Below are 11,544 nucleotides of genomic sequence, written 5' to 3'. Positions count from 1 at the left end.
AAAGCTAACAATTCTACTATCCACTACTCTACAGCTTGTTAAAAAAAAAGATCTAAATTAACGAGAGACTTCAGTATGAGTACAGTTGATAGAAATGGAGAAAGACCATGTGGCCATCTGGTGACGCAATCCAAAACTGCAGAAATTACTTTTTCAAATTTCACATAAACTTCAGCAAAAGACAAAAAACATATATATACTGTATAATATATCACAACTTTATTTACAACAAATATAATAATAGCATTAGTCAAACAGAAACATAGTAAAAAAAGCGCAAACCTTAGAAATTCTTTTTAAAGTTTAAGTTAAATTAAAGTCATATATCCGACAGCACGTGAAGAGGGCGCGCCGTTTTGGGGGAAAAAAACGTGCTGCGTCATCTTTCCGCGACACGTCAACACGCCGCAGGATGAGCTAACGGAGTGAAACTCAGCAAATAGTGTAAATACAACTAAAACACAGACTGCGGCGTGTTTTTTAACCGCAGCAGGCTGAAAAGTGTGATTGAAATTGTTTGTTTAAAACATTTAACTTGAGTTTTAGTCATAGTTTGGTTTGAAGGAAAGCTGCAGTGACGAAGACTAACTGACATCTGCAAAAAAAAATCCACCACCGTGGTTTGTTTTAACCATTAAAAATACAGATTGTAGCTCTGTGGTGAGTTTCAGGATGAATGAAGAAGGTAAGTTGCTTCAAGCTTCTCATTTAGATCATTTTATGTGGTTCGAAGTACAGAAATTTAAAGGACAAGTTCACAGTTTTTCAGGTGTGTCTTAAAACAACAATCAGGAGCCCAAATGAACAGTGAAACATGTTTTTTTTGCTGTAATCATTCCTCCTGTTCATACTGACCATTAGAAGATTCCTTCATAATGCACTTACACCGTAAGTCATGGAGGACAAAATCCACAGTCCTCCTTCTGTGCCAAAATGTATTTAAAACTTTATTTGAAGCTAATATGAAGCTTCAGCTGAGGAAAACCTCTTTCACTGTTCATATGGACACCTGACTGTTGTTTTAAGACACACTTGGAAAAACTGCGAACCCGCCCTTTAACTGTGTCTCACTGTGTAATCCTGATCAGAACTGGTGGAGTACTTCAGGGCCCAGATGAGGAAAGACCCGGACATGGCCTCTGCTGTGGCCGCTATCCGCACTCTGCTTGAATTCCTCAAGAGAGACAAAGGTGTGTTTGCCTCCCAGCGTCATTTCTCTTTTACTTGTGATGAATGTAGCTCATGTGGTTGACGTGAACCAGCTGCAGTCTTGACACGTTGTCTCTGCCTCCTCAGGAGAGACGCTCCTGGGTCTGAGGGAGAGCCTGACGTCGGCCACAGACTGCCTGACGAGAGTGGACTCCTCTGTGGCTGTTTCCTCCGGAGGAGAGCTCTTCCTGCGCTTCATCAGCCTCACATCGCTGGAGCACCAGGTGAGAGTCCTACCTGGGACGCAGTCAGTGGTGGAAAGTAACTTAAGTACATTTACTCAAGTACTGTACTTAAATACAGTTTTGAGGTACTTCATTTGAGTGTGTCTCTTTTATTCTAGTTGAAACGTCCACTCCACATTTCAGCAGAGGTTCTTTTTACTCCATTACATTTATCTGAGAGCTACTAGAGCTGCAACCATTGGTCAATTAATCGATTAGTTGCTAACAATTAAATGAGCCGCCAACTATTTTGATAATCTTGAGTCTTTTTTTTAGGGAAAAAAATTCCAAATTCTCTGATTTCAGCTTCTCAAATGTGAATATTTTCTGGTTTCTTTAGTCCTCTATGACAGTAAACTGAGTATTTCTGGGTTTTGGACAAAACAAGACATTTTTCATAATTTTCTGACATTTTATTGACCAAACAACTAATCGATTAATCAAGAAAATAATCTACAGATGAATCAATAATGAAAATAATCATTAGTTGCAGCTCTAGATGCACCAAAACTGATCCGGTGATGGAAAAAGTGCATTTACTCAAGTAGTACTGAACTACAATTTTGAGGTACTTGTACTTCATTTGAGTATGTCTACTTGACACTTTCGCTCCACTATGTTTATCTGACAGCTGCGATGATTCATCGATTAATAAATTAGTTGCCAACAAATAAATTAATCAGCAACTATTTTGATAATCGATGAATCATTTGGACATTTTTAAAGATAAAAATGTCCAAATTCTCTGATTCCAGCTTCTCAGATGTGAATATTTTCTGGTTTCTTTACTCTTCTGTGACAGTAAACTGAATATCTTTGAGTTTTGGGCAAAACAAAACATTTAAAGACGTCATCTTGGGCTTTTGGGAAACAGATTTATATAAAATACTCTTCTTTGAATAATAATTTGTGTCTGATGTGGTTTTTCCACAAAAAAAAGTTCAATTATCTTCTTAAAATCCTTAAAATGACTTGAAAATGTCTTCTCCTTCTCCCTCATTAAAAATTCCAAAATCTATAAATATGCAAATATTTTCATTTATAAAGTTTAACAGCTGGACACCAGATGTCTCCTCCTTCACTGTAAAGTTCATTCTCAGTGTTAAAGCTTCCACATCACACTTGTATAAGTTGAATATTGTCTTCCAAACTATCTGTGATGTCACAAATCCTGCTCATAAATGTCCTTAAACGGGATTTTCAATGAGCTCAGAGAAACTCTGCACATACATATTTCTGCACAGAGACGTTCAAACATCCAACTGTAGGAACAAGAAGAAGAAACATATTTTTGAGTGAAAGGAGACTTTAAGTGAATCTAATCTTTGTAACTCTGCCTGTCAGGATTTGTCTCGTTGTAAGAAGGTGATGGAGGAGAGAGGAGAACTTTTTCTAGAGAAGATCTCAATGTCCAGGACCAAAGTCGCCAAACTCTGTCATACCTTCATCAAAGACGGTGCTGTAAGTACACCTAACACTTATTTACTGCTCTTTGTACAAACCGTGTGTGCAGCCAATTCAATGACTCTTTGTTCTCTTCTAGAAAATCCTGACTCACTCCTACTCCAGAGTCGTCCTCAGAGTGCTGGAAAAAGCTGCCGGCGAGAAGAAACGCTTCTCTGTGTATGTGACTGAATCGCAGCCTGACGCAGCTGGGTGAGTGAATCAGTGTCAGTTCAACTGTGTTGTTCTCCGAAGGGACAAACACTCATTGAATCGGGGGGGGTTTTCTTTTCTTTCTCTATGCAGGAGACAGATGGCAGAAGCCCTGAGGAAACTCAATGTTCCAGTAACAGTAGTCCTGGATGCAGCTGTGGGGTGAATATATTTATTATAGTTTTTTTTTTATTTAACATGATCTGAGCTTTAGTTATGGAGTAAAATACTGTCATTTCCTCACAGGTACGTCTTGGAGAAGGTAGATCTGGTTATCGTTGGTGCAGAGGGAGTTGTGGAGAGCGGAGGAATCATCAACAAGGTTTGTTCCCAAACTTCTGCCACATCTGTAAAATACTGTTTCCCAGGACAGGAAATAAGACTTTCATGCTCATATGTGTGAATGTTTTGCTCTTGTCGTTGCAGATCGGCACGTATCAGATGGCCATGTGCTCTAAAGCTCACAACAAGCCTTTCTACGTCGTGGCAGAGAGTTTCAAGTTTGTGCGTCTTTATCCGCTCAACCAGCAGGACGTACCTGATAAATTTAAGGTATAATGTGATATAGTTCTTGTGCAAAAGCAGAGAATTTCATGTCCAGACTTACTTTCTGTGTCGCACAGCTCCTCCCTAGTGCACCACGCTTCAAACGTTTTCTGCTGTTTTTTGTTTTAGTTCAGACTGAAATATCTCAACAACTATTTCATGGATTGCGATAAAATCTTGTCCAGACGTTCATGTTCCTCAGAGGATGAACACTATCGATATTGGTGATCTCCTGACTTTTCTATTAGCGACACCAGCAGGTCAAAGTTTAACTAATCTACTGAAATGGGCACTGGATGGCGTACAGTCGAAGAGGTATAATTATAGACGCGTCATGCAGGTGCAGGGATATTCAAAAAGCAGCATCAATGAAGAAAGTAGTGCCTGCACACTGACTCCACAAAAGCCACAAAATTTATTCAAATAGACGTTTAGATCCTCACTTTGATCCCTTTGACCTGATGAAGATCCGACTTGGATTGAAACGTCTATTTGAATGAATTTGGGGCTTTTAGTCCTGTTTTCATGGTTCTCAGAGGATGACGCCTACAGTCTTTTCCTCTAGCGCCACCATGAGGTCGATATTCTTGGTTTTTTAGTGAAACGTCTCAACTATTCATCAACTCATCAGGTCAAAATTTTAGTTTGTTCGATGTCTTTGTTTATGACCAAAATACCTGCATGACCAACGACGTGACCATCAGCCTCAGCTGTACTTTGTGTTTATTGGTAATTAGCTAATTTTAGCATGCTAGCACGCTAAACTATGACGTTGAACATATTAAACATTATGCATAACCTTATTATGAACATGCTAGTGTTTAGCTCAAAGCTGTAACGATTAGTCAATTAATTGATCAACAGAAAATTGGCAACAAATAATAATGGGTAATCAAATAATACATTTTTTTTTAGCAAAAATGCCAAACATTTGCTGGTTGCAGCTTCTCAAACGTGATGATTTGAAGCTTTTCTGTGTCATATATGATCATAAAAGTAATATCTTTGGGTTTTGGATTTGAAGACGTCACCAAGAGCTCTACGAAATTATAACGGACGATTTTCACTATTTTCAAAACGACAAAATGATTAAATAATCGTTAGTTGCAGCCCGACATATTTTATATTACAACTGTATTTATTATCTGTTTATACAGCAGCCTCCTCTTAATGTGTGTCCACAGGAGGAGTTATAGTTAAAAATACATTAATAAACACTTATGTCTACATTATAGTGTGTTATAAACCATTTATTAAATGTTAGCACGACTGTAGACTCTTGTTGTAAAATATTCTTACATGTTCTCTCCTTCTCCTCCACAGTACAAAGCAGATACTCTGAAGACTGTCCAGAACCTGTCAGAAGAACATCCGATGATTGATTACACACCTCCCTCCCTCATCACCCTCCTCTTCACCGACCTGGGAGTCCTGACCCCGTCGGCTGTCAGCGACGAACTCATCAAGCTTTATTTATAACTGTGCCTCACAACTCTCAAATAAAAAACTAAAAAAAAACACACATTACCAAGACGGTAAACAAATGTGGCTTTTCGTGTTTAATTGAACTTGGACATCAAACATCTTCTGCGTCTGAGCCGTCGTGTGACGGTCCTTCTGTTTTGTGTTTTGACTTTGTTATCTGTTTCTCAAAGTCCTCCTCGCTGATTCGCCCTTTCTTTAGTTTCTTGAGGAGCCGGGTGTCGTTTAAAATCTCGTTCATGTCTTCATCGTCTATGTCGGAGCCCTGCGGACGCAGAAGAGATCACAGGAGGGTCTTAAATAGATACAGAGCGCTCATGTTTGAGGTTTTATCGATGTTTTAACGGTCAAATACCTCGTTGTGCTTCCTCTTGGCTGCTGTCTTTTTCCTGCGCTCCTTCTTGCTCTTCTGTTTGGACCACGATTTGTTCCTCACGAAGTTCTTCTTGTGCTGGAAAGTCTCCCCCTCTTTCTCTTTCAGCTCGGCCAGCATCTTCCGTCTCTGTTTCTCCCTGTGCTTGTCCTTGTAGCGGATGGTTTCAGTGTCCACCGTCGTCTGGGCGAAATCCGGGAACGTCTTCCCCCTCAGTTCAGGCATCTTCGGCAGGCGGAGGAGGGCGAAGCCGCGAGCCAAGGCGGCAAAATCCAGATCTAGACGGGAGAAATGTAGCAGAGAAAATGTAAACTTTGTGCGCTCTAGAGAAATAAACTAAATTAAGACGTCGAGTGACTGTTTTTCACCTTTGACTCTGAAGATGAGGCTACACTCGTGTTTGGCGTAGGCCTGGACGAACGAGACGAAGGCCCTCATGCCTCTGTCGAACATGGCGCGGTCCGCCAGAGACATGGCCTTCACTTTGGGCAGAATGTCCACAACGTCGCTCACATGGGACATTTGCTGGAGCGGACACTGATGAAACAACAGAACATTCATTAATGTTGGACGGTGTAAAAACAAGACAACATTTCTGAGTTTGGGCTGAATTCTTCGTCCATTTGTCTGTTTTAAATAACTGATTTTCCTCAGTGTTTCCCTGTTGAGCTGTGGTGGAAGGACAGTAACAAAAAGAGGGACGACTGAAGCTTCATATTAGCTTCAGATATACTTTTAAATTAATTCTTACACAGGAGGAGGACTATGAGTGAGTCAGTATGAACAGGAGGAATAATTATAGTAATAAAATCCTGTTTCAAACTGATATTTCAAGCTAAACATTGTTTTAAGACAGTCTTGATGTTAAAGTTTGTGCTTTTTTTGTCCTTGGGGGCCACCGTACTATTCAAGAACTCACTTTCTGGTTGATGGATAAGAAATTGACGTATGATTCCTCCATCGGCAGCAGAAAGACGAGAGCGTTTCCCTGGTTACCGATACGTGCTGTTCGACCGCATCGATGTACGAAGGCGCTGAGACAAAGACACAAAAATAAAGAAAAAAAAACACATTTAACACATCTGTAAAATTAACATCAACTATTATTCATTCTAACTAACTCAAAACTACATATGAGTAAGAAGACAGCGCTGTGAAACATGTGATCACTGAAACTTTAGACATTTATAAACACAAAGTATCCACACAGGACCTGTTCTCAAAACTTATTACACTGATATTCACCTGCATTTTGTCATTATTATTGTATGAAAACAGCTTATAGCCACTAGAATATTATTGTTATTAACTACCAGGTTATTCAGCTTAATGGTCTGATCGATAAGATGATTAATCAGTAGTCAAGTAGCTGCTTTAACTTATTAAATTAACCAGTTAGTCAACAAATCACATGAGAGACTTTTATAAGTAAATCTTAAGAAGCGGCTCAAATATTTAGTTTCATTTTTAAAAACAGCTGATCACTGTAGTTTTTTTAGCAAACGTAACTCAAATAAGAGGAAATAGGGCATGTGTTGGGACTATTTTCAGTGGCGGAAGAATCCACATTAAACCACAGTGCAGCTGTGTGGCTCACTGACGTGTTTATAATAGTTTTTAGACAACGATGGAGGTCTACAGCACAGAGGAATAAGATATATCACACAAAATACTCGTTAGTAGATCAATTAATTGGTTTTCATGAGATTTGCTGATAATAAGAAAAATATAGAATAACAAAAGACTTTAAATATATTGATCGATTCTAATTTGGTCTTTCAGATCCAGTACTGTAAATGTTTCAGACTGGCTCACCTGGCGCTGCTGGGAGGATCATACTGCAGCACCCAGTTAACATCTGGAATATCAATACCTCTGGCCATGACGTCTGTACACACCAGGATCCCGCTGCAATGTCACACAAAGACAAATAAATATATATAAATCATTCCAGATAACTAGATTTACTGTATCTGTACAAACAAACAAACTGATTCTCACCTTTTCAGAGCTCGGAAGTCGGCAAAGATCTTGTTGCGTTTGTTCTTCATCTTGCCGTGGATGCAGTGGACGGAGACTTTCTTAACCAGCGTCTCCAGAGCTCGACCATAGTACTCGACGCACGCACACGTACTGATGGTGAGACGCAAACAAGTTTAATAAGAACACAACAAAACTTTATAAACTTCAAGGCAATGACGACATAACGCAAGACAGACGCTGTACAGCCATGAATCATCACACACCTCTATTATTAAAAGAGTTTTATTATTACAAGATTTTTATTATATTTAAATAACGCTGCTTTTCTCTTTTATGACAACATTTTTTATGGCGTCGTTTCAATAAACCTTTATTTAAAAACCTTCATGTATAAGGACAAAAGTGATCGGGGGTTTTGTGTTTACATTGTGTGTGTGAGAACTGAATTTGCATGTTTTGGCATTTCCCAGCTTTAACGTACCTGAAGAAGACCAGGTTTTTCTCATGTTTGTGTTGCCGTAGAAACGTCACCAGGTTGTTGAACTTGTCCTCTGGTCTACAAATCTGAAATAACAACAATTATATGTTGAATTTTTTTGTCAATTTTGAGCCGTCTGATGTGAAACGGGCTCTTGTGACACATCGACTCACGATGTAGTAGTTGGAGAGTCTGGACGGGGTTTTCTGGGTGGCGGTGGCGGCTACGCCTTTCTCTTTGACGGTGATGCGTACGGGGTTCCTGAGTCCGGCTCGCACCAGCTTCTCCAGCTCCTGCGTCTGAGTGGCTGAAAACAAACCTGTACGTCTTTGTTTAGGCAGGAAGCCCAAGATGGTGTTCAGACTGGACACAAACACAGAGAAGTTTATTTAAACCTGCGATGATCAGTCGATTGATCCATTGACAGGGAATCAATTGGCAAATATTCTGATAATCAAATAATCCTTTTTTAAGCAAATATGCCAAAATATTTGCTTCTTGAAGCTTCTTATATGTGATGGATTTTATGCTTTTCTTTGTCATACATGACAGTAAACTGAATATTTTTGGATTCTGGACTATTGATCAGACAAAATAAGACATATTTTATAGAAAAAACAATTAAACAAGAAAATAATTGGCATATTAATTGATAATAAAAAAAAGAGCTATGTATGATCTGCACTCTGAGCCCTTTTCTTCTTCTATGTTATAACTGAAAACTGCTCCTTTTTGTTCTGTACCTCATTTCAAAGCCCATGTCCAGCAGTCTGTCGGCCTCGTCCAGAACCAGCACATCCAGACTCTTGACTGAACTCGCCAAGTCCAGACCGTCTGACTTCCTCCTGAACATGTCCTCCAGACGGCCGGGCGTCGCGATCACGATGTTCGCCCTGAAACACACAAACATAGAGAGAGAGACGCTTGTTATCGTCTGTGTCCTGAGGCGTCCTGGATGATGTCATCGCTGTTGTTTCATGTCACCGTCTCTTCTATTCTCCCCTCGTGTCGGTGTTTAGCTCTCTGCTGGTGAAGCGGTGCAGCAGCAGCAGATTTGTTCATTATTTATCGTGTGTTTCTAATAACTTGTGACTCGCACTTTGACGTCATCACATACCCTTGATCCTTGAACTTCTCCACGTCTTCTATCGGGTTTGTTCCACCGATCAGTAAAATCTGCCTGAAAAACAAAAACAGATGAAGATGCTGAAATAAGAAACATGAAGACGCACCACTAATTAACAGAAAACAGGCAGAGGCGGCTGGTTTTCAGGCACAAATGGAAACAATGTGTCTAGGAAATGTTACGATATAGTAATTTCTAACATTTTCAGTGATTTTGCATCATCACTGTCAGCCAGACGTGTGTAAATCCACTGAGAGTTTGTCCATCTGAATATTCATATTTCATACTGTGATCTGTATTCAACACTTGTCTTTCTACTTACGTAAACTGTGGAAACTTCTGGATAAACTGCTCCATCACCTCACTGATCTGGAGCGCCAGTTCTCTGGTGGGAGTGATCACCAGAGCGCCGACCTGCAGGAAACACCACAACACAGACGGCTCAACAGAGTCCAAACCCCCCCCCCAAAAAGCCCCAAATTCACTGTGTGACGTTTGATTTGATTCACTGTAACTTTTATTCATCTTATTTTATTTTATGCTTTTATCTCTTGCCTATGTGTATAATAAGATGTTATATAAATAAACTTGCCTAATTGAAACATGCACTACTGGAGCACATTATCAGCTGACATGACGTTATTCACACACAACTGATCCATAAAATACGATGTTTCAATCCTGACGTTTTGCCGGCAAATAAAAGTCGATTAAAAATCGTAAATCGGGCCCAAAGAATAAGTCGAATCCAAAGATGATACGTCGTCAACAAATGAGGAATCGTCACAAACGGACCACAGATCAGCGTGCGGAGTAATTTTCAGTCTGTTCCTCTCGTAGATGTGACTGTTAAAATTCACTACGAGACATCTGGAGACAGAAAGTCACCTGCAGTCATGTAAACCTTTAAACCTGCTAATGTAGCAGCTGTCATCTACGTCACTGGTTCCCAAAATTTATGGCTTGTGACCCTTTAAAATAAATCAAAGTCTACCTGCTGCTTTATCAGCCATTTAAACAAAAAAAAAAGACTTATTTTGTTTTATCTGAATAACTTTTAGAGGCTTGAGGAGATCAAATACAGCAGCGTGGGGTTGTAACAGCTGCTCGTTTTACCTGCATCTTCTTCAGCTTCTCTTCTCTCTTCAGCAGCAGCTCTATAATAGGAATCACAAAAGCGAGCGTCTTCCCGCTTCCAGTCACCTGAAACGATATATGATGTTTAGTGAGCTGCACAGGAAAGGCTAAAAAAATACACAAAATTATTTTGATAATCGATTAATTGTTTGGAGTCCTTTTTTAAGAAAAAAAAAAGTCAAAATTCTCTGATTCCAGCTTCTCAAATGTGAGTATTTTCTGGTTTCTTTAGTCCTTCATGACAGTAAACTGAAGATCTTTGGGTTGTGGACAAAATGAATGAAAATAATTGTTAGTTGCAGCCCTAAAAATAATAAAAAAATGGAGTTTAAAAAAAGGGTTTCTTATTACAAAGTGGGTGCGTCTGGTCTTACTGGGAACTCTGGAGACATTTGAAGCTTTAAAAGTTAACTGTTATTTTCTCAGCCACAACAGATAAACCAGTTAACAGTCACTGGGTGGATGTCTGGGTTGTAAATAATAACATTGAGGTAGTTGGATGTGAGTTGTATATATATCACTGCTCCTTTTCAGACATGTAATATTTATTTATTTATGTTGTTTATTTATGTTGTTCGTGAGAATTTCTTTATTGTGAGTTTGTAGTTTATGTTTACTGTTACATTTTATTTGTTATTTTTGTTTTCTTGAACTTATTTGTCACATGTTCGAAATAAACAGACATAAACAGCAACAAATGGTGTTGAGCCTAATTAAATAATCAACTTACCGCCTCAGCAGCAACATCTTTGTTACTCATGAAAAGCGGAATACAGGCAGACTGGAGAGAAAACAGGAGATGAGTTTACTGCCTGGTGCTGATGCAGAGTGAACACACACACACACTGAAGATGTTCAGTTACCTGTACAGGTGTCATGTGCGTGAATTTCAGCTCCTCGAGCGTTTGTAAAATCCCGCCGTTGAGCTGAACAGGTAAACTGTCCCACGTGCCCTCTGTCGTGTTGTCCATGTTGGAAACAGACCGACAACCAAAGTTTGAAGCTAAAGTTGTTAGCCACTGCTGAGCTAACTGTCTGCTGGCTCCCCACGCTGCTCCGACTTCCGGGTGCGCTGATGTTTACAAGCCGGGTGGAACCTGAAGCGCTGCGGCGAGAATCGTTCCGCCTACCGATGTTTCTTCTATTTCTTTTTCTTCTTCTTTGAGTTGTTGTATGTATTTTTATTTTTTATTATTTATTTATTTATTTTTACCTCCTCCTATGTGGTATTTTGTTCTTATTGAATATAAAAAGCTTCCTGAACAAACTCTTGACCGAATGTTTATTTTTATATAATTGAATTTAATTCCCCGGCACTTTGTTTCCTCTT

General features: G+C 39.4%; 2 protein-coding genes across 2 annotated transcripts; one reads left to right on the top strand and one right to left on the bottom strand.

Annotated features, from left to right (window-relative positions):
- The first annotated feature begins 372 nt into the window (after positions 1–372).
- Positions 373–5,179, top strand: eif2b1 (eukaryotic translation initiation factor 2B, subunit 1 alpha). The gene is made up of 9 exons (XM_042394805.1): positions 373–685; positions 1,089–1,190; positions 1,297–1,433; positions 2,778–2,894; positions 2,977–3,089; positions 3,183–3,251; positions 3,336–3,411; positions 3,516–3,641; positions 4,959–5,179. Exons 1-9 carry the CDS (start codon positions 673–675, stop codon positions 5,112–5,114), a joined length of 909 nt encoding a protein of 302 aa, XP_042250739.1. The 5' UTR covers positions 373–672; the 3' UTR covers positions 5,115–5,179.
- Positions 5,180–11,310, bottom strand: ddx55 (DEAD (Asp-Glu-Ala-Asp) box polypeptide 55). Its single transcript, XM_042394777.1, has 14 exons — positions 11,078–11,310; positions 10,945–10,995; positions 10,194–10,280; positions 9,400–9,491; positions 9,069–9,131; positions 8,695–8,844; positions 8,125–8,314; positions 7,955–8,037; positions 7,492–7,623; positions 7,306–7,398; positions 6,410–6,524; positions 5,859–6,027; positions 5,473–5,768; positions 5,180–5,382 (listed from the first exon to the last, which is right to left on the bottom strand). Exons 1-14 carry the CDS (start codon positions 11,183–11,185, stop codon positions 5,212–5,214), a joined length of 1,800 nt encoding a protein of 599 aa, XP_042250711.1. The 5' UTR covers positions 11,186–11,310; the 3' UTR covers positions 5,180–5,211.
- Positions 11,311–11,544: the final 234 nt, after the last annotated feature.

This window comes from Thunnus maccoyii, chromosome 19 (assembly GCF_910596095.1).
Source record: "Thunnus maccoyii chromosome 19, fThuMac1.1, whole genome shotgun sequence".
NCBI lineage: Eukaryota > Metazoa > Chordata > Actinopteri > Scombriformes > Scombridae > Thunnus > Thunnus maccoyii.
The sequence above is the reverse complement of the archived record's forward strand: the minus strand, read 5'-3'. Positions and strand labels throughout refer to the sequence as shown.